This window comes from Uloborus diversus, chromosome 1 (assembly GCF_026930045.1).
Source record: "Uloborus diversus isolate 005 chromosome 1, Udiv.v.3.1, whole genome shotgun sequence".
Classification (NCBI taxonomy): Eukaryota; Metazoa; Arthropoda; class Arachnida; order Araneae; family Uloboridae; genus Uloborus; species Uloborus diversus.
In genome coordinates this window covers 28,884,659-28,903,770 of record NC_072731.1, presented here as the reverse complement: position 1 = coordinate 28,903,770, position 19,112 = coordinate 28,884,659, and the positions used below count along the sequence as shown (strand labels likewise).

General features: G+C 34.7%; 1 protein-coding gene across 1 annotated transcript in view; it reads left to right on the top strand.

Annotated features, from left to right (window-relative positions):
- The window catches only part of LOC129234330 (location of vulva defective 1-like), a 196,802-nt gene extending 178,808 nt beyond the window's left edge, over window positions 1–17,994 (top strand). The window contains exons 29-35 of the mRNA XM_054868323.1: window positions 4,324–4,602; window positions 5,518–5,644; window positions 9,010–9,317; window positions 10,869–10,992; window positions 13,357–13,607; window positions 14,561–14,732; window positions 16,391–17,994. Of these exons, the coding sequence (XP_054724298.1) occupies window positions 4,324–4,602; window positions 5,518–5,644; window positions 9,010–9,317; window positions 10,869–10,992; window positions 13,357–13,607; window positions 14,561–14,732; window positions 16,391–17,877 (2,748 nt within the window). The 3' untranslated portion in view covers window positions 17,878–17,994. The remainder of the gene's footprint in view (window positions 1–4,323; window positions 4,603–5,517; window positions 5,645–9,009; window positions 9,318–10,868; window positions 10,993–13,356; window positions 13,608–14,560; window positions 14,733–16,390) is intronic.
- The last annotated feature ends 1,118 nt before the right edge of the window (window positions 17,995–19,112 follow it).

The window sequence follows — 19,112 nt, the reverse complement described above, 5'->3', positions numbered from 1 at the left end:
TGCCAAAATTGAACTTGATTCGTGAAAATTTGCTTATCTGAGCTTTCAATCGTTTTGCATCTAGTAAATATTTTTATATTTTTGGCAATTTGAACTTGTTTTGAAAAAGTTCTTTATTGCTTGAATTCTTTCAAAAATAACAAGCAATCTAAAGCATACTTTAGATTGCTTGTAATTCTTTTTAAAATATTTCATCAGTGCAATTTTCCGAACATAGGTTCGATATGTAGTATCGCGAAAATTTGCTTTCGGGTTTGAGGTTTCAATCCTTTTGCATCTTGTAAATATTTTGATGTTTTTTACAATCGGAAGTTATTTTGACATGTGATACCTTAGATTAGCTTATTTTTCGTTTGATTTCAATAATTAACGAAGGAATTAGTTTAGAAACCATGACAACATTGAACTTAATCGGACTTCGCGGAAAACTGCTTCTCGCGTTTGAAATTTCAATCCTTTTGCATCTTGTAAATATTTTGATGTTTTTGACAGCAGGAAGTTATTTTGACATATACTACTTTAGATTAGATTATTTTTCGTTTAATTTCAATAATTAACGACGGAATTAGTTTGGAAATCATGACAACATTAACTTAATCGGACTTCGCGGAAAACTGCTTTTCGCGTTTGAAATTTCAATCCTTTTGCATCTTGTAAATATTTGGATGTTTTTGACAGCAGGAAGTTATTTTGACATATACTACTTTAGATTAGCTTATTTTTCATTTAATTTCAATAATTAACGAAGGAATTAGTTCGGAAACCACGACAACATTGAACTTACTCGAACTTCGCGGAAAACTGCTTCTCGCGTTTGAAATTTAAATCCTTTTGCATCTTGTAAATATTTTGATGTTTTTGACAGCAGAAGGTTATTTTGACATATATTACTTTAGATTAGCTTATTTTTCGTTTAATTTCAATATTTGACGAAGTAATTATTTCGGAAATCATGGCAACATTGAACTTACTCGGACTTCGTGGAAAATGAGTTTCAATGTTTGAAATTTCAATCTTTTTGCATCATGAAAATATTAAAATATTTTGCCCAATCGAGTGTTATTTTTCCAAATTCTACCTTAGCATAGCATGTTTTTATGTTTAATTTAGTAGAAAATAAATGAATGTATTTTATGGAAAATATGCCAAAATTGAACTTGATTCGTGAAAATTTGCTTATCTGAGCTTTCAATCGTTTTGCATCTAGTAAATATTTTTATATTTTTGGCAATTTGAAGTTGTTTTGACATGCTGCATTAGTTTAACTCGCTTTGATTTTTATTTAAAAAACTAAAAAATTAATATATTTTTTAAATTCAAATTTTTAGTTTTGCAACCTTAACTTGCAAACTTAATTTTAATCATTATTAGCTTATTTTCGGTTATTACTGTTTTTCATAGGGGGGGGGGAGATATTAAATGTAAACAATTGAGTGCATAACATTTTAACCTAGTGCTTGTATTTAAGACAAAGTTGAATTATAAAATTTTATAGAGGTGAATTTTTGTACATTTTTTTTCATTGTCATGATGCCTACTAAAGAAGGAAATTAGTCCTCCCCCCCCCATAAAAGTTCAAAGCACTCATGGTCTTGCAATCATGGAGGGGGTTTTTTTTATGTAAGTTTTATGATTCTTGAAAATATACTTTGAACATGAAAATTGCAAAACTAAGCCTCATGTGATCTGCTTCTCTTTGTGATTAAGCATTTCAGACATTTTTAGGAAAACTTTCAAAACAGTAAATCTTTTATCAAAGTGTCTCTTGTAGAAAATGCAGTTTGATTTCCTATACTTTTTATATTACGTTCTTTTATTTATATGTTAGCATTAAATGAAATCTGCATGTAATATTTATAGTGCAAATTTAGGGTAGTACCTTGAAAAATTTTTTTACTCTTGAAAAGTGCTTAAATTTTTTTCTCCCCAAAGGGTATGAACCCTGTGATAAGAGATTAAATTTAAAATTCAAATATAGAATAATTTTACTATAAACTCAGTTGTAGCTTTGTTGAAAATCAAAACAATATTTTTTAGGTTTCAGTGTGAGTCCTGAGGAAGTGCAAATTTCTCAGCAAATAGTTAGATGAAACTGATGAAGATGGGAACAAAATTAGAGACTGGGGAAAACAACAAGAGAATACTTTTTTTTGTTTGGTGTATGATAATGCTATTTTAAGAAGCATTAAGACAGAAAAACATAAATTTAAGTTTAAACTAAATAAAGATGAAGTGCAGCTTCACCTATCCTTCAGTGAGACTACCAGCATCCCTGGTTCTAGTCAAAATGTATCATTATGTCTATTTAGTTCTAAAGAGGCTGAACTAAGTGCCCCAATATATTATGCACTCTATCAACGGATAAAAAAATCAGTTTCACAGGTGATAAAAGAATTGTATCTCTCATTATTATAGTTAATTAACGAATTATCTTCACGAATTTAGTAGCTGGCAACTTATTTGCCTTTCGGTGCTTCCATGGGTTTAACAATGAGTGGTCCTCCCAAGGTCCTCTTTTTGATCCTAACTGGTCCTCTTTAGCCCCCTTTTTGATTGAAAATGGTCCTCTTTTAACCTTTTCGAAAGCTAAAATGTGTTGGGAGCCCTGTATTTAAGACAAACCGCTGGATAGTGCCGGTTCCTTATTGAATGGTGTTCCCAAAATGCTAGTGGATGCCGGTTTCTGATTGAATGGCGTCCTTCTGTTGGATGGCGGTCTCCTCTGATTAGTGCACTGATGGAAAACTTGATCTGACGCCACTCCAATTTTCCATTCGGACATTAGTGACCTAATTGTAAATCAAACGCTACTTTTATTGCTTAAAAAACATTAGTACTGAATTGAAGTTTTTTTTAGAACTGTAGGATATCTAAAATGGAACTTAATGGTTTAAATCATAGCTTCTAAATTAAATTACCTTTAATTGCAATTTTCCTTATTAGCCGATAAGCTTAATTTGATCCAGAATAGTATCCTTACCCGGCTGTTGGTTCAAACTCTATAATGACATTGCACACAAAATGAAAAAAAAAAAAAAAAAACTTCAACGTTGCATTTTTACTCTTCAATAAAAATTGAGTTTATGTATAATCGACATTCACAATGCCATATATCATGTAAAAACAGGGTGCGTCGTGAAGAAAAACGATAATAGAAGTGAAAGTTTTGAATTACCGGGAAACATTTTTATTCCTCATCAAACACTTTTGAATCGCCCAGATTGTGGTTTTCATTCACTTATTAACAGAAAATTATATACATGTGTGTCACTTCGAATTATCATCCTCTGTCTTAAGAAGAGAAATAATCGTTTTCATACAAAGGCATATTCACAACAAAATTGTATATTTTACTGAAGAAAATAGATTGTAAACAACGAGAAAACTAAACAATACTTGAAATGCGTTATTTACACTGCCGTGCGAAGCACAAAAGTCATACCTGCACTTTTTGTCAAAACTGAGTTGCGGTCACCTAGTAGTTCTTTGTCATATTTCACCTAAATACAGTGTTTTATGGTCAATAGGAAATGTATTTTTTAAACATTTCTAAAAAAGTTGCGCCTAAATCAAATGCATGGAGGCACAAATCTTTACATGACAATTTTTCATTTTGAACTCGGCTGCAGGTACGACTTTTGCCCTAAGTACGGTATGTTTCCACGGATGGCATGTTCCCATGTTTTCACGGATGCTCTGTTGATAACCAACAATTCAGACAGTGAGAAGCAAAAAGGGATGTAAACACAAACTTGTTAATGAACAAGTTTGTGTTGAGTATATTGATGCTGATTTTAAATAAGAGTTCAAATTTTGGCTGAATTCCATACAATTTCTTTTACAATCAACATTACTTTTAGAAATTGGAATTTGGAATTGAGGCCATGAGAAGCAAAGGGATGTATGTGACAAAATGAAAAATTTGGACTTGGAGACAACCAGTACAAATGACAGATGAATCTCTCTTCTGTCTTGGGACAAGAGATAGTAATAGTAGCTCTGGTAAGTGCTGCTGTACAGCATGACTTAGAAAAACAAGAATGAAAGCTTACCTAGGACCTTATTTTTAAACGCGTTTTATTCAAAACTTGAAAGTATCCACTTACATCCCTTTGCTTCACTGCCTCAATTGTACTTAACGCAGTACACGCAACGGTAGACAATGCGAAACGTGTGACGTTTTTTGTGGGACGACTGTTCGTCACACAAAAAAACAACTACGTCACTTCCGTATAACACAAAAGTTTGCCGATCAAAATTTCAAAACGCTCGAATAAAAAATTTCCCTCCAATAATTGTGTCCTTTCTCAACTCCTGTATTAGATTGATCATCTGATTCCTGTGGCAGGCAAGGAACAAACTACGCAGTTCTCCCACCTCTTCCCGAACGCTTCGAGACGTAATCTATCCGATAACCATCTGTGGCTGTCTGTCTTCATGAGACCTGCACGAAGTCGATTCACACGCGTGCAGAGGGTCTCTTGCTGCTTGGCTCTGTTGTACTTGTCGATGCTGGCTTCAGCGATGTGGTACGAGACAACACCAGAACAGCCAAGTCCTGGAGCCTTCAAATTTGGACCACTCTCCTTGAGTCCTGAACAAGTACGAAAATTTCAACCTCTTTCTATCTCCATGTGATAAGGATGTTATAATATTATTACTTTATGCATGAAAACCCTAAAAATAAATAATTTTATTGTTACTATTAATGACATTGCGGTTGAGAGTTTTTCATTTTGTCTCAGTGACTGTACTCAGCTGAGTTTTTTTGAAGAACCAATCCGGAACAATGTAAATACTTGACTGATGAGACAAAATTTTAAAAAACTCTGATAAAATAGAGATAACTAGAAATAAAACCGAAAATTAGTTGAATATTTTAAGTAATAATTGTTTAATTTTGATAGTAATTAAATATCTTTCGTGCTTTGAAGAAAGTTATCAATGAAACTTAGAACAATTTAAAAACATTTGCTTCTTCTACTAGATTCAAAACTATATTTTCTATTTATTGCTGGAATTAAATTTACCTATTAATGATCTACAATAGCATAACATATTAGTAATAATAAAATCTAACGAAATTTTTATGTACGAGAACTGCCTGGAAAGTAAGTACAGAATTTTACGAAGCACATAAAAACATTTATTTAGCAAAGATAAAACGTTGACCATGGAAGAGTTTTTTAAAAACTATTTTCCAACATTGCCACCAATTTTCGGACATGTATCGTTGCGGGAAACATAATTTTCTTTATTCTCTTCATGGAAATATGCCGCTAGTAAACATAGCCACTGCTGATCATCGTTTTTTGCGCTTTGCATTACTGCCAAAGCAGCTGCTTTTAAAGTCCAGTTTGAGGCTCAAGAGCACGTACACTTTGCAAATTTGCATCTTATAAGACGTTTAATTTTACCTAACAAATACGAAATTAATTTTTTAAAGAAAAAATCGTTGTGCGACCTTACTTGCAAACGCGAAACCTCTGTTTAATAACATGCTTACTTATTCCACAGATTAGCGTTGGTTTGATGTCGAACTTGGTGGTATTCCCTCCGACGTTTTTGATGGTCTTTTTCTTCCGGAAGTCGAGAGCTCGAATTCTTCGCAAGTCTCATGTAAACGTGGCTCTTCACCAACAATGTAAGCCTTCGTATCATTTATGCATTCGATTTGTCGCTGTGACTGAAATGATTGAGGGTGGTCCAAAAAAAATTCTCCGCTTGATGAAGCCCTAGCGACTTATCGGCTGAACCAATTGAAGCAAAATTTCACATATAGTTGTGCGATGGTATGCGCTCAAGATTATGATGATTTAACACACCTAAGTGCTCACGTTTACGGTTATAGCGAGAGAGTTTTGAAAATTTTTATTGGCAACACCCAAGTTTTCCTTGCGCAGATTCATCGGCCATCGGCGTATTGAAAAACTAAAAATGTCATTAGAGTGATTGGCGTATGAGTGCTGTCGTAATGGATTACTGAAGGAATACTTTACGACAGCGGTCACACGCCAATCAAATTGGAATATGACTGATGATATGTCAAACGTGGTAAAAATTTCTGTAGTGAAGGATTTAATAAAGAAAAAATCGAAAAATGGTCCTTTAAAAGAACTAATGACAACACGAAAAAAGAAATCTTTAATTCAGATGGTTACACAATAGTAAAGGTACCAACCACAGAACACCTAGCTCTAAGCATTACTTGCTTGAAAATCTTGAACGAGTAGCGGGGAAAAGAATGTTTTTTCAGTCAATTGCTCTGATTTGCCAATAAGTAACTTTCTTCTCACGCCAATCATGCCAACGCCATTTGTGATTTTTCAACACGCTAATCAGTTTGGGTAATGAAATAATTGGTTTTTCTATTCGAAAACTTCGCAACTCTCTCTCTATATATAAAATTGTAATCGTGAGTTCTGCGTTGTTAAAAATCATCACAATGTCAAGCGAATACCTTCAAATGTCATACATTATGTGAAATACTGGTGTGATTCGTTCAACAAGTAGATTGCTAAGGTTTCACATGCATACGTTATTTTTGGACCACCCTGTATTTTCTTAACATGCTTGCTGCAAATTTCATCTAACTAAAATGGAATTATTTTCTGCTTAAGACACAGATTATGCAGTTATGAAAATAAAGCAGGCAACGCTATTGGATTTATTTTAATCAACACTTTTGCAAAAACATAATTTTTACCTGCATTTTTCGCAGCGATTTTTAAGCGATCGCTTATTTTTCTACCTTGTTTTTTGAACCACTCTGTATAAAAACTAATTTCAACTCTTAACAGAGGCAGTAGAAAAAGTAGGGCACAAGATGGGATGATGCTACTTTCTCTAAAAAGTAATAAAAAAAATCGTGTAATTAAATTATACTTAGGTTATTCCACTTCGATGTTTTACGGGTTAAAGATTCAAACAGTTCCTCATTATATTCTTAGAGAAATTCCGGAAATATTCCATTAAACTACAGAATTAAGTATAAGGTTCGAGATGTAACCAAAAATAGACACAGTTTGTAATTTATCACCAAATTTAAGGGCGAAAATCAGTCGCTGCCAAAAAACACACAATTTGGCGATAGCTCGCCTAACCCACAACATTTCATGTTAACTTGTGGCTAACTGGGAAAAACAACTTGCAATAAAGTTTCTAAAACGCGGTTAATTTAAATAAAAACTAACGTACTAAACGCAAGATTTAGGAAGATCACAACAAATTTAGTCCATAGGAACATAAAAATCAAAAGTATACAGGGTGCGATTGAAAAGTAACCGAACTTTTGCCGCCGCGCGGTTTGCAGGCGCCAAAAAAAGAAAAAAGAAAAAGAGTTTTGGCGGGAAATCTGCGTCTCATCTCGTTCTTTCAAACCCAACATAAATCAGTGAGCTACGAGTCGGCGGCTGAGTACATATCGCCTGACGCGTGAAGGTTCTCTTTGCAGTCGGTTACGTTTTCCGAGTAGTAGTGGTGAAAGTGCAACGAACGGGATTGATCAATGTTACGCAACCAAGTTTTTTCGTGAAACTAAAAAAAAAAAAAAACTATACCCAGACCAATGACCTCTATAAGGAATGATGCTCTGTCCCGGACACAAATTTATGAATGGCACAAGGCGTTCCATGACTGCCGGGAGGACTCCGAAGACGAACAACGCGCATGGAGGTCTTCAACTTCAAAAAATTACGAAAAAGTAGACAGGGTTCATGAATTCTGGAACATCGGCCTTCGGCCAAACATCCGGGAGATGAGTGAAGAGGTAAATCTAACTTATTACAGCGTTAAAAAAATTATGACCGAAGAATTGAGCATGCGATGGTGTAAACGAAACTGATTCCCAAGGTTTTGACTGCCGAGCAAAAGGAAACACGTGTGCAAATGAGTCGCGAAGTGCTGGAATCCAAGACATGTCTCTCCCGAACTTCTTTTTGTGCTCTCTCATCAAAAGAAACCTGAAGGGAATTCGTTTTTTAGTCGATAGCAGACATTCAAAAAAGTGTAACCAACAATCTAAATTCCATCCAATCCCAGAAGATGCGTTTAAAAAATGCTCTGAACCGTGGAAGGATCGCTACAGCCGGTGTATCGAAGCTCAAGGGATGTATTTCGAAGTATGTTAAGTGCATTATCAAAAAGATTAATAAAATTGTTGTTCCTGCAAAAGTTTGGTTACTATTCAATCGCACCCTGTATATAAAGTTAGTAACACCATTTTTGGAAATGCTGCTTTAAAGAAGCTGCTTTGAGCAGAATCTCGTAATCCAAGCACTAAATACGCACCAAAATCAGCTCGATGCCTTTACCTACAACGGCTGGAGGGGCAGGAGGGCAATTTCATACTAAGAATTCTTTTGTGGAAAATATGTTAATGTCATTGTTTTCTACACAAAACTCTTTTAATGTTTTATGTATTGAATTTCTAAACTTCAAATGAATAAATAGGTAAGTAAAAATTAATATTTCGAACGCGATTACATATGACATGATATTTTTTCAAAACTAAAGGACATTTAGTGCTTACAACTAGCAAAGGATTAAACTGTTCTAGAACACCAAAGCATAATAGTTTGCTCCGAAACAAAGATTACATTCCATTTTTTCAGGTAATAATTTAAAGTCTCGTTAAAAATGTTAAAAATTGAAGCAAAATATGTCATGTAAAATATGTGTTTATTAGTGATACAGTTCAGTTTAACTTTTTTAAACCAATATCGTCTTACGCTTGCAGTTCATACCGTATATCAAAGAACATTTCAAACAATAAGTAATATGTTTTTTTTCCTTAATTTTTCAGCGAAACAACAACTGAGCCGAATTAAAAGACAACTGGTGTATAAAGGAAAACCTCGAAACATTCCTTAATATGCTCTTCTCCAATCCAATGTAATTTCTCACAATTGCGTAACTTCCCACGGTAGAAAGTATTTTGAACATTATCCAAACGGAAATAAACGATTTGAAATAATTAGTTTTTAAAGCCGTAAATGCTATTTTATTTAGATGCGAGATGGCGCAAAGATTACGGATCATGTGATGTCCAGAAACATAAGGGAAAACTCACCACAAAGCAGACTCGTCGAGCAGATGACGAAGAATCTCAGAATCGAATACCTTTCAAGAAGTCTCGTTGTTGCCTCCCATGGTGGTGCGTTTACATCAGTTGGTTGCTTGTCATCCTCTCTGTTGGCTCCAGTATGTTCTTCATCTGGGCTTATGGACTCCAGTTTGGCAACGAAAGGACCAGAAAGTGGTTGACTTCACTGGTGATCGCCTTCTTTTCGTCAGTCCTGCTGACGGAACCCATAAAGGTGATAATTCCTAGGCATACATTGAAAACGATTGAGCACACGAGCATTTTGCTAAATTTTAGTCTAGTAGAAAAGTAGATAGCAACCACAATGTCACAGCATTCCCAGTTTGATTTGAATCAGAGTGAGGGGGGAATAAGTGAGGGGGTACTGTGTGTGTTCATTATGCAAGGCCATCTTTAAGTGATGATGTGGTAAACTAGTTTTGGTATCGTAAAGTCACCAAATATGCTTATATAGAATCGTTGACAATCGAAAAATGAAATATTATTTGTTTGAAGTGTACATAGTTTACTTTTAAAATTTAAACACTTGTTTCCTTTTGTTATTTTTGAGATGGTACCTACCCCATAATAAGACGCATCTCGAGTAAGCTAACATTTTCCAAATGTTTTTCAAAATTAAAATTTGTAATTATTTTTTTTTTTTTTTTGTTTTTAAGCTTTTAAACTGATATGAACCTAATTCCTAAAATTTTCTTTCTTTATTTTTTCTCTTTTTTTACTCATGTAAGGAGTGGTGGAAAAAAATAAGCGGTACCCCATATTCCGTGATATGATACCCTTCTATTTTAGATATATTTCTCCCTCTCTTTGTGTGTATGTAAATAGATGTTTCCTTGAAGTTGAAGAGATACAAAGAGAGATGGAGGAAGTAGTATTAACATAAAAAACCTTATACTCTATGCAAACTGTTAAGGCTCTCGGAAATAATTATTAGTGAACTAGCTGTACCCGACGCGCGTTGCTACGCCAACAAAAAAATACATCATTATACTGATTTTCATGACAATCGGTTGAACGGGACAGAAGTTGCTACTCTGCAGTGCCACCTGGTGGCGAGTGGCTTCAATGAGCATATTATGCACCTTCTCCATGTAAAAATACATATATATAGCAATTTTCATAAGTATCGGTCCAGGTATCAAGTGAAGCCGTGACTATACTCAAATTTTGTACTCACGCAGTTTGCAAGATCAATCAATCGCTAAAAATATCAAATAGAAAAAGTTTTAAATCCCCCCCGTTGCATGAAAAGCCATAAAACAATAAAGAAAGAATTTATTTGTTCAAACTCAAGAAAAATGGCAACAGCTAACTTCTTATCAATGAGATCTTTCACGTGAATTAATTTCTGCAGCCGATAATTTTATTCGTATTTATCCAATGGATTGTGACTTAAATTGGAGTAAAAAAGGAACTATCGATCGGATTTTTTTCGAACTGGTCTATAAACATTCCCAGTACCAAAAATAACAAACGGTGATTGTTTCAGCCAAATCTGCCGGGTAGTTTTTGAGTTCATGGATGACATACAGACAAACATTCATTTTTATATATATAGAAGATTTAGCATTCGTCGTTTTGGTTGCACTCTAGTCCGGTGAACTTGCACTTAAGTTGAGACTTGGACCTAAACTGTCAAAGTCTCCCAAGTCCAAGCTGCTCTTTTACGAAAGTAAAAAATGTTAACAGTTTTTAAGCAGTTCACAAACTCGGCCTTCATTCTGACAATTTTTTTACGCAAAATTATTTTTTATTTCCGATGCAGATATTTTGCCTTGCCCTTATCATGGCCTGTCTGTGTGGTAATCCGGATGTAGATGAAGATGATGCCGACATTGACGAAGAAGATCCTTATCTTGAATCTGATGAAGAGTGGCTTCATAACATTGGTAAGTGAACAGCAGAAAAAGCACGTTCACAAAAAACGGAGACCATAGAAAACATTAAATTTTTTTCTCTTGAAAAATTTTCATTAAAATACCTTTCCATTTGCAAATAAACACCAAATAATTGGGATATTCTCTTGGTTATCCACATGCACTTTGAAATCAGCTAAACTCAGTTTCTGAAGGACTGCGCAGCTCTTTCTAAGAAGTAACTGATTTGAACAAATACTTATTATTAAACTGCAATGGAGGGCTGAAATTGAATTATTGTTTTCAGCTAACAGCTATGATATGTTATCGTAACAACAAAAAAATAAAATTACGTCAAATTTTGAAGTGAATTGTAAACGGAGGAGAGGACGTTTTCTAAAATATAATGAAAATATTAAAAAAGGAAAGGAAACTGTTAGTGAGAAAAGATAAAAATAGTAATCAAACTTGAAACATTAACTTCTTTCAGAAAACAAGTGTGAGGAAAAATGTGTGAAGACACTTTGCATTTATACTTATGAAGATAATTCAATTCTGAAACATACGAAGGTCATGGAAGAATTGAAATTTATAGTAAAAACTCAACGGAAGCTTTCCGATAATTGTGATTCAAAGTTTTAAACTAATGGCTCTGAAACTTACTTTCTTTTGTGTGTCAGAAGCACAGTTACCATCTTTTTGAATCTCTGAATAAATAAGTTATGACTTGTGAAATTCAGGGAAGACTTTTATTAAAAGAATTATGTTTCGTGCGACCGAAATTTTGTTAAAAGGAAGCATTAATGGCAACTTTGAATTATTCTACGCTCTTTTAAGAATTGGATTGTATTCGGAACACTCGATGTCTTTCCCCTTTGAGGTGTTTGTAATATGACTGAACCTTATCATTTCACCATTAAAGTAACTATAATAGTAAGTTTTATCTTGAATTATTTAAAATGTCTCTTGAGTTAATTTAAGCTACTATGTGACAGGCAAGCCCTACAAAATAGTTTTCTAAACAACGGCACACATAGAAAACTTTTACTATACTGTGATTGTGACGGATAAAAAGCAGAACGACAGTATTAAAATACAGGGTGATTGATACACGTTGTAACGAAAGTTCACGGCCAATATAGCAATTGTTGCGGGGATCCGATTTTTCCGGATTATTAGATGAGGGACGGGGGGGGGGGGAGGCATAAACAGTGTATCCTTTAGGTATGTCAACAAGAAAAAATCATATGGCTCTATTTGGAGAGTTAGTTGGCTAATGATAAAAAGTTCAATTACCTCAGCCTTAACTGCCTGTCCCAAACACGTCATAAACTAGCACAAAAATTTTATGACTTGACTTCTAGCAGTATCCAAAACGTTTATGACTCACTCCTATATCCACGCTCCACCAGAGAGGTGTAGGAGCAACTTTTCCTTACAAGTAGCCACATGGCCCGTATATTAAGATAAAAACAATGAATGGGAAATATTATGTAAATTTATTTATTTACAATGAAAATTTATCTGGTATAAATTTATATGGATTATTCTTACTAACAAGAAAATTGCCCATTTAGATATGATGGGTGAAAATTGTTTCTTCATTTGAACGAATCAATTGCTTGCTTAGTGCTATTTGGTAGTTGAAATTCTAACCCTAACTCCGGTGGATTTATCCTAAACTCCAATAGATGGCGTTCATTGTTCACCACTTTTCCGTTTTTTCATTCTTCTAAAATGGCAATTTTACCAGTAAAACATTTAAAATACTGGATCCAGTCCAGCCTTGTCAAAATAAAGCATTTCCCTGCATGTCAAACATTACCAAAAAATATTACCAATTTTCATGCCATGGCGCGAGTTTCATTGTTGGTGACATCTGGAGGGTTACTCGATCAGTGAATTCGCTATTATAAATATGAGGATGCAATTTCCCCCCCCCCCCATTGTAATTTTTAAAAACAACTTAAATTCTTAAAATTGAAAAAAAAAAAAACATAAAATTAATATTTAGTTTATGTAACGTGCGATAGTACGAACAGCATCCGAAGAAGCAATATCAAAGGCTTGCATGTTTTTCCTTGATAGAAAAAAAGAGATCAACATCGCGGCAATCACATTCACTCAACTACGCATTTACTACTATAATACTCTGCAAATAGCCCTTTTGAACGTTATCCTCCCCTCCAAAAAAAAAAAAAAAAAAGGTGCAGCTCTTTTGCATACTTCTTTTTACTTCTTCTTCCCAAGACACATAGAGTAATAAAGATTTTCTCATTAAATTTTCAAAACGAGGTTACACAATATATTTGAAGCAGTGGAGAAGTTATTTAATATGTCTAATATGCCGACATGTCTTGAAAATATTTGATATTTCAAGATTTTTCTTTCTTTAAGATAAAGGTATTACTGTTCAAAGACCAAAATACCTCCCGATAGATCCACTCGCCCTGGAAGCAGCTCGTAAAGTACGCGAAAAGGAAGTACGCATGTACCAAGTACTGAAGGAAATCGGAGTCTACGCTCTCTATTTGTGGATTCTAATGATCCTCAGCTTCGGCAACCGAGATCCCAATAGTTTTTACATCAGAGAAACTACTATTAACAACTTTATCAAGCCCGGAGACCTGTGGAACGATTTCAATAAAGTAAGTACACAAAATGAAACTCATTAATACACAACGGAGGAGCTTTCACAATTTTGAACTTTTCGTTTGAGCAATATGTCCTAGTGTTTTGTTTTAATAATGTGTTTCTCAAAGTTGAAGACAGTTCTGAAGCCTTTTTTTACTTCCCTTTACAAAAAAGGAAGTATTGTATTCGCGAAAAAATTTTCACTCAAAAATCGGCCATAAATTCCATTTTGCTCACCCCCGAATGAATGTTGAGTTTATTTTTCAACCCGACCACACGTGGATATATGGCTAGGAACGTACAGACACCCGAAATATCCATTTTGACGATCCCAGAGTTAATTACAAAGAGGTTTCTCGTGACGTCTGTATGTGCGTATGTATGTCGCATGACTCAAGAACGGAATGTCCTACAAAGTTGAAATTTGGTACTTAGACTCCTAGTGAGGTCTAGTTGTGCACCTCCTTTTTTGGTTGCATTCGGATGCTCCAAAGGGGGTCTTTTGCCCCTTTTGGGGAGGGGGGAAATCATTGTTAATTTTGATGTAAACTCAAGTGGTGTTATAATTTGGCGGATTTTAGGCGATATATCGCCAGTCTTTTGGTCGCCAAGTTTTGTCGCCAACTTGGGGACAAATGTGGCGATTTTTAAAATTTTCTTTTTAAACTGGTTTCATTTTGGCCACTGTTGGTGATATTTAGAGAGTAAACTATTCAATCACATTAAAACTGCCAATAATGTGAAAATGACATTAAATTCGAGTAAAAAGAAGTCATGTGATGCACACATCAGCTCGTTTTTTTTTTCGATAAGAAATTAAAGTATTTTGAGTCTGGTCAAGATGCTAAGAATACATGTGCCTTTTCACCGGTTCTAGAATGCACCCTTAAGACTATATTTTGAGTTTCTCCAAGTTTTGTATACTTTATTTCCTTTAACATCAAAATTCCTTGCTTTTCCCGTCTAGATCAACAATGAAGTTCGATTTTGGAATTGGACCCGAGAAGCGCTTTTGCCTGAATTGTTTGCTGGAGTGTGGTACAATGGAAGACCACCACTTGGGCTACGTCTTTTAATAGACGACAGGAGTAACTTCAAAATAGGATATCCCGTTTTGCGTCAAATCAGGACACGGAAAGGTTAGTAATTTTAACTGACTAAAAAAAAGTTCTTGATTGAGCGCTTGCGCTACATTAAATTTGCTAGCGCATTACTTGTAAATTTTGTTGGGTATGATACGTTCAATTGTTTAGAATGCTGGATGTTTTCTCGGAGAAATCACACGAAAATGGTAAAAAATGAAAAAGGCGATATCACCCATTTGCTAAAATAATTGACAGCTTGTAGTGCCGCTATCAGAATATATAATTAGAATATCGACATAGAGAAAAGATTCAACAGTAAAATGAAGAAAAAAAAAATCCATGCAGTGGCGAGAACGATTAGGAACATATTTGTGAAATCTAAACAGTATGCACATGCTTATATCTAATTAAAAATGTGTCACCCTAAGCGAATGCTTAAGTAAAAAACTTTTTTGGGGGGACAAAAATAACGCTTTAAAATTGCTTTAAAATAGCAAAGTTTGTAAGTACACTGGTGTAAGAAATTAAGAGAATTTTTAGATTTGGTCTATTATCTCCAGAACTACTGGACCGTTTTTTAATGAAATTTGGTGTGTACATCTATTGAAACAATACAAAACAAATAACCATCCAAAATTTAAAATACACACGCATGATCATTAAAAACAATCGTTAGAGTCGAATTGTATGAAACAGTGGTTGCGAAATTGAACAAAAATATGGGTTAGAAGGTGGAACCTCTAAAAGACATACTGCCTTCGCAGTGTGACTCCATACTTGAAATGAAGCAGTTTATGAGATCCTACTGCAATTGTTTCCACTCGTTCATTAACGCTGTTCTCAGGCTATGGACGGGTGTTGCGAGTTGTGATTGCAATCCCGAGAGTGTCCCAAACATACTCTATTGGATTTGAGTCTAGAAATCTGATTGGCCAATCCATCCAATGAATATCCTTTCTTCCAGAAATTCGTCAACCCGCAGAGCTCTATGTGGACTTGCGTTAACATCCATGTAAAATTAGCTCAGGGCAAGCAGTGCCCCTCAAGAGGTGAGCAGAGGGTTCCAAGACCACATCCCTATACCTCGCAACTGTCACAGAGCCTCTCTCAAAGACATGTAGAGGTGTGCGGTCATCCAACATGATGTCTGCCAGACCGCAAAACCACCACCGCCATAATGGTCGATTTTGCGGGTATTGGAAGACAGGTAGCGGGTCCCGGTTCATTTTAACCGAGTATTTGTCCTTTACGTACACTAGCATAAAAATAAATATATGTTAAGAACATGTGGCACTAGAAGTATGAATGCGAAGTCAACAAAAAGGATTTTCATGAAAACGTTTTGAAAAGTTTTTCCGTAGGGAGAAAAAGCCAGATTGGCATCATAAGCTACATGTTTTAAGAATAAAAAGTCGGAATAGCTGAACATGAAAAGCATACTTGTATTATTTCTGAATAATATGAGCTCGAGCAAAAAAAAGATAAGTGTTACTGTTGAGCAGTAAATCATGTTGAAAACTTAACGCTAGAATAAATGCTGATGACTTAGCAAAAAAGAAAAAAAAAAAAACTTTGCACATATACGATGAGAAAAGGGCTTATCTTCCAATGCTTAAATTATTTGGCCCATATTGGCAAAGCATGTTAAAGAACGTACTTGTTAAAGAACATTTTTCCCACAAAAGTAAAGTCTTGTTTTTTTATATTTTCAGATTCCTGTACTGTATCTCGGTTTGTGGAGAGTATTATACCCGACTGTGCTGGCTATTCGAGTCTTATCAATGAGGAAAGTAGATTTTATAAAAAATTCTGGTATAGAAATCTGACTATGAGTTCAAAAATCCCGCCTGAATACAAGTACATGACAGCAAAACAATTAAATGGTTTTCCTTTTTGGGGACAGTTAGATTGGTACGGTGGAGGTGGATATATTGTGCCACTAATCGCCAAGCGTTACGAAGATGGAGCTAAACTAATACAAAAAATGTACGAGTTAGAGAAAAATGGTTGGATTAATCAAGACACCAGAGCGGTGTTCATTGAATTTGGAACATACAACGCACAAGTAAACTTATTCGTCGTCGTCACAATAGTTGCTGAGTTTGTTCCAGGTGGTGGTATTGTACCGTATTATCATATTGATCCAATAAAGCTCCTACAATACCATACTGGATCAGGGCTACTGCAGATGATATGCCAGATTGGGTTTATTATTTTTACGATTTATCACAGCATTTGTCAGTTTGCTGCATTATATAGAGATGGACGAAAGTATTTCAGTCAGTACTGGAACATCGCAGAAACTTTCAACTTGTTGGCTGCTTATGCATCTATTAGTGCAGAGGTATACAAACTCATACTTACTTGGCGCATTTTGGAGATATTTACGGCTACAGAAGGTACGGGTTATATTAAACTTCAAGAAGTTTTGTTACTGGACGAAGCCTTTTGTTACCTGATAGGTTTCTTGATGTCACTTGCTACTTTGAAGTTCATCAAGTTGCTTAGGTTCAATAAGAGAATAGGCAGCATGACAGCCACCCTCCGCCTATGTGCGAAAGAATTAAAGGGCTACAGCATCTGTTTGTTGGTTGTATTTTTCGCATTCGTTGCTTTGTTCTGGTTAACACTGGGTAGAGGCGTTCGAGAATTCTGTTCCTTCTTCGCATCGTTCGAATCGTCCATCAGTATGATGTTAAAGAAGTTCAACTACGAAGACATGGAATCTGCATCGCCAGTTGTGGCACCATTGGCCTTTTTCACGTTTGCGCTGACGGCATCAGTCATACTGGTGAATATACTTCTAACGATAATAATCCAGTCATTTGAAGAAGTAAAATACGATGTCAAGCTTCAAAACAGCGATTATGAATTGTTACCTTTTATTATAGCTCGATTGAAGTTACTCTTGGGATTGAACAAAAGTCGCAAAGGCCGAGTGGAACCTGCAGTAACAATAAAGCCGGAAACTGCGAAGAAAAGTGATGTGGTTGATTCCTTCAATGGTAAAGTTGATCTCTTGTTGAAATTCGTGAATAGCGTCTATTTAGATGAGCAGATGGATTTGGATTTCCTCAAAAAATCTCAGAACCTATTCACAAATCCACCAACCGATACAAGAAAAGAAACAAAGAAAGCAAGGCCAAGAAAAATACCTTCTTACATACCATTACATATGAAAAAGCATTTAGATTTTTGAACATAATGGTTCCTCTGAAAATGTTAGCACTATTTAATTGAGCAAATGTTATTCTTCATTAGTTAAGCAGTAGATTTTAATGTAAATTCAAAACATTTTTATTTACCTAGTATTTTATGGAAGCTTATGTTGCATGACGCGTTTTATTCAGCATTCTATTGCATACTCAACGCCATTTTTATAAACTTAGTTTTGATCTAAATAAAAATGGTGTAAACTACAATATTTGAAATATTTTTTTCAGCAGTTACTTATAAAATTCCTTTTTCGTTTTACCACATACAGAATCAAGGAGGCTATAACCCACGCAGTAACGCTTCTGAAAGCTACCAGTTTCTGATTTTACTTATTTGGGTATTTCATTGCGGAAACTTTTCAATTAAGACAGGGGTTCTGAATTTTTTCCGACTCGCGGCACCCTTTGAAGATTCAGAGTTTTCTCACGGCACCCCAGTCCAACTCTATTACTTAAGGTAAGGGCATCAAATAAGGCCACCCTAATACTCATAACCTAGTATTTCATTCGTTTGTGATTGAAACGGCTCCAGCTTTTGCATATTCACCGGATAACTCATCAAAACCAAGAAAAAAAATTAAACCAATAACCCAGTAAATTTAGGATTTTTTGCATCACAAATTCATAATTAAGAAATATATTCAGAATTAGCTTCTCATAACATGTAGAGTAAATCCTGAAAAGTCCCTTAAGATCCCATGTGAGCTTCCATCCAATATAGTGGATCAAAGATGGCCGCCTAGTGCTTTTTGTTTTATATATAACTCGGTCAAAAATGAAGACTTTTCAGTTCTAAAAGAACTTGTATGGTCTAAAAGTAATACTGTTTCAATACATACCCTAAAATAACCAATAATAAAGTCCAAAAAATTGTTTTGACATCAAAAGCTAAGAGTTCTATTTTCTACGTAAGCTACTAAAATAAGGATTTTTTTGTGGTATTCTTTTTAAAATATGAACTGCAAAATGATTGATATATTCCATTCATTGAATAATCATGTAGCTTTTATTTCATTTCTGAAAGAAATCTTGCTATTTCTAGTTTTGGAATGAGAATAGGATAAGAGAAAAAAAGTGACCTTATAATGAATTTTCAAAAAAATTGCAGAATATTATGTATTTAGTACTTTAAAAACTGACATATAATATAATTTTGAATAGCATATAAAATATATAAATAAAAGATAGTAATGTTAGCAAAAATCTAGAAAAAAAAGCA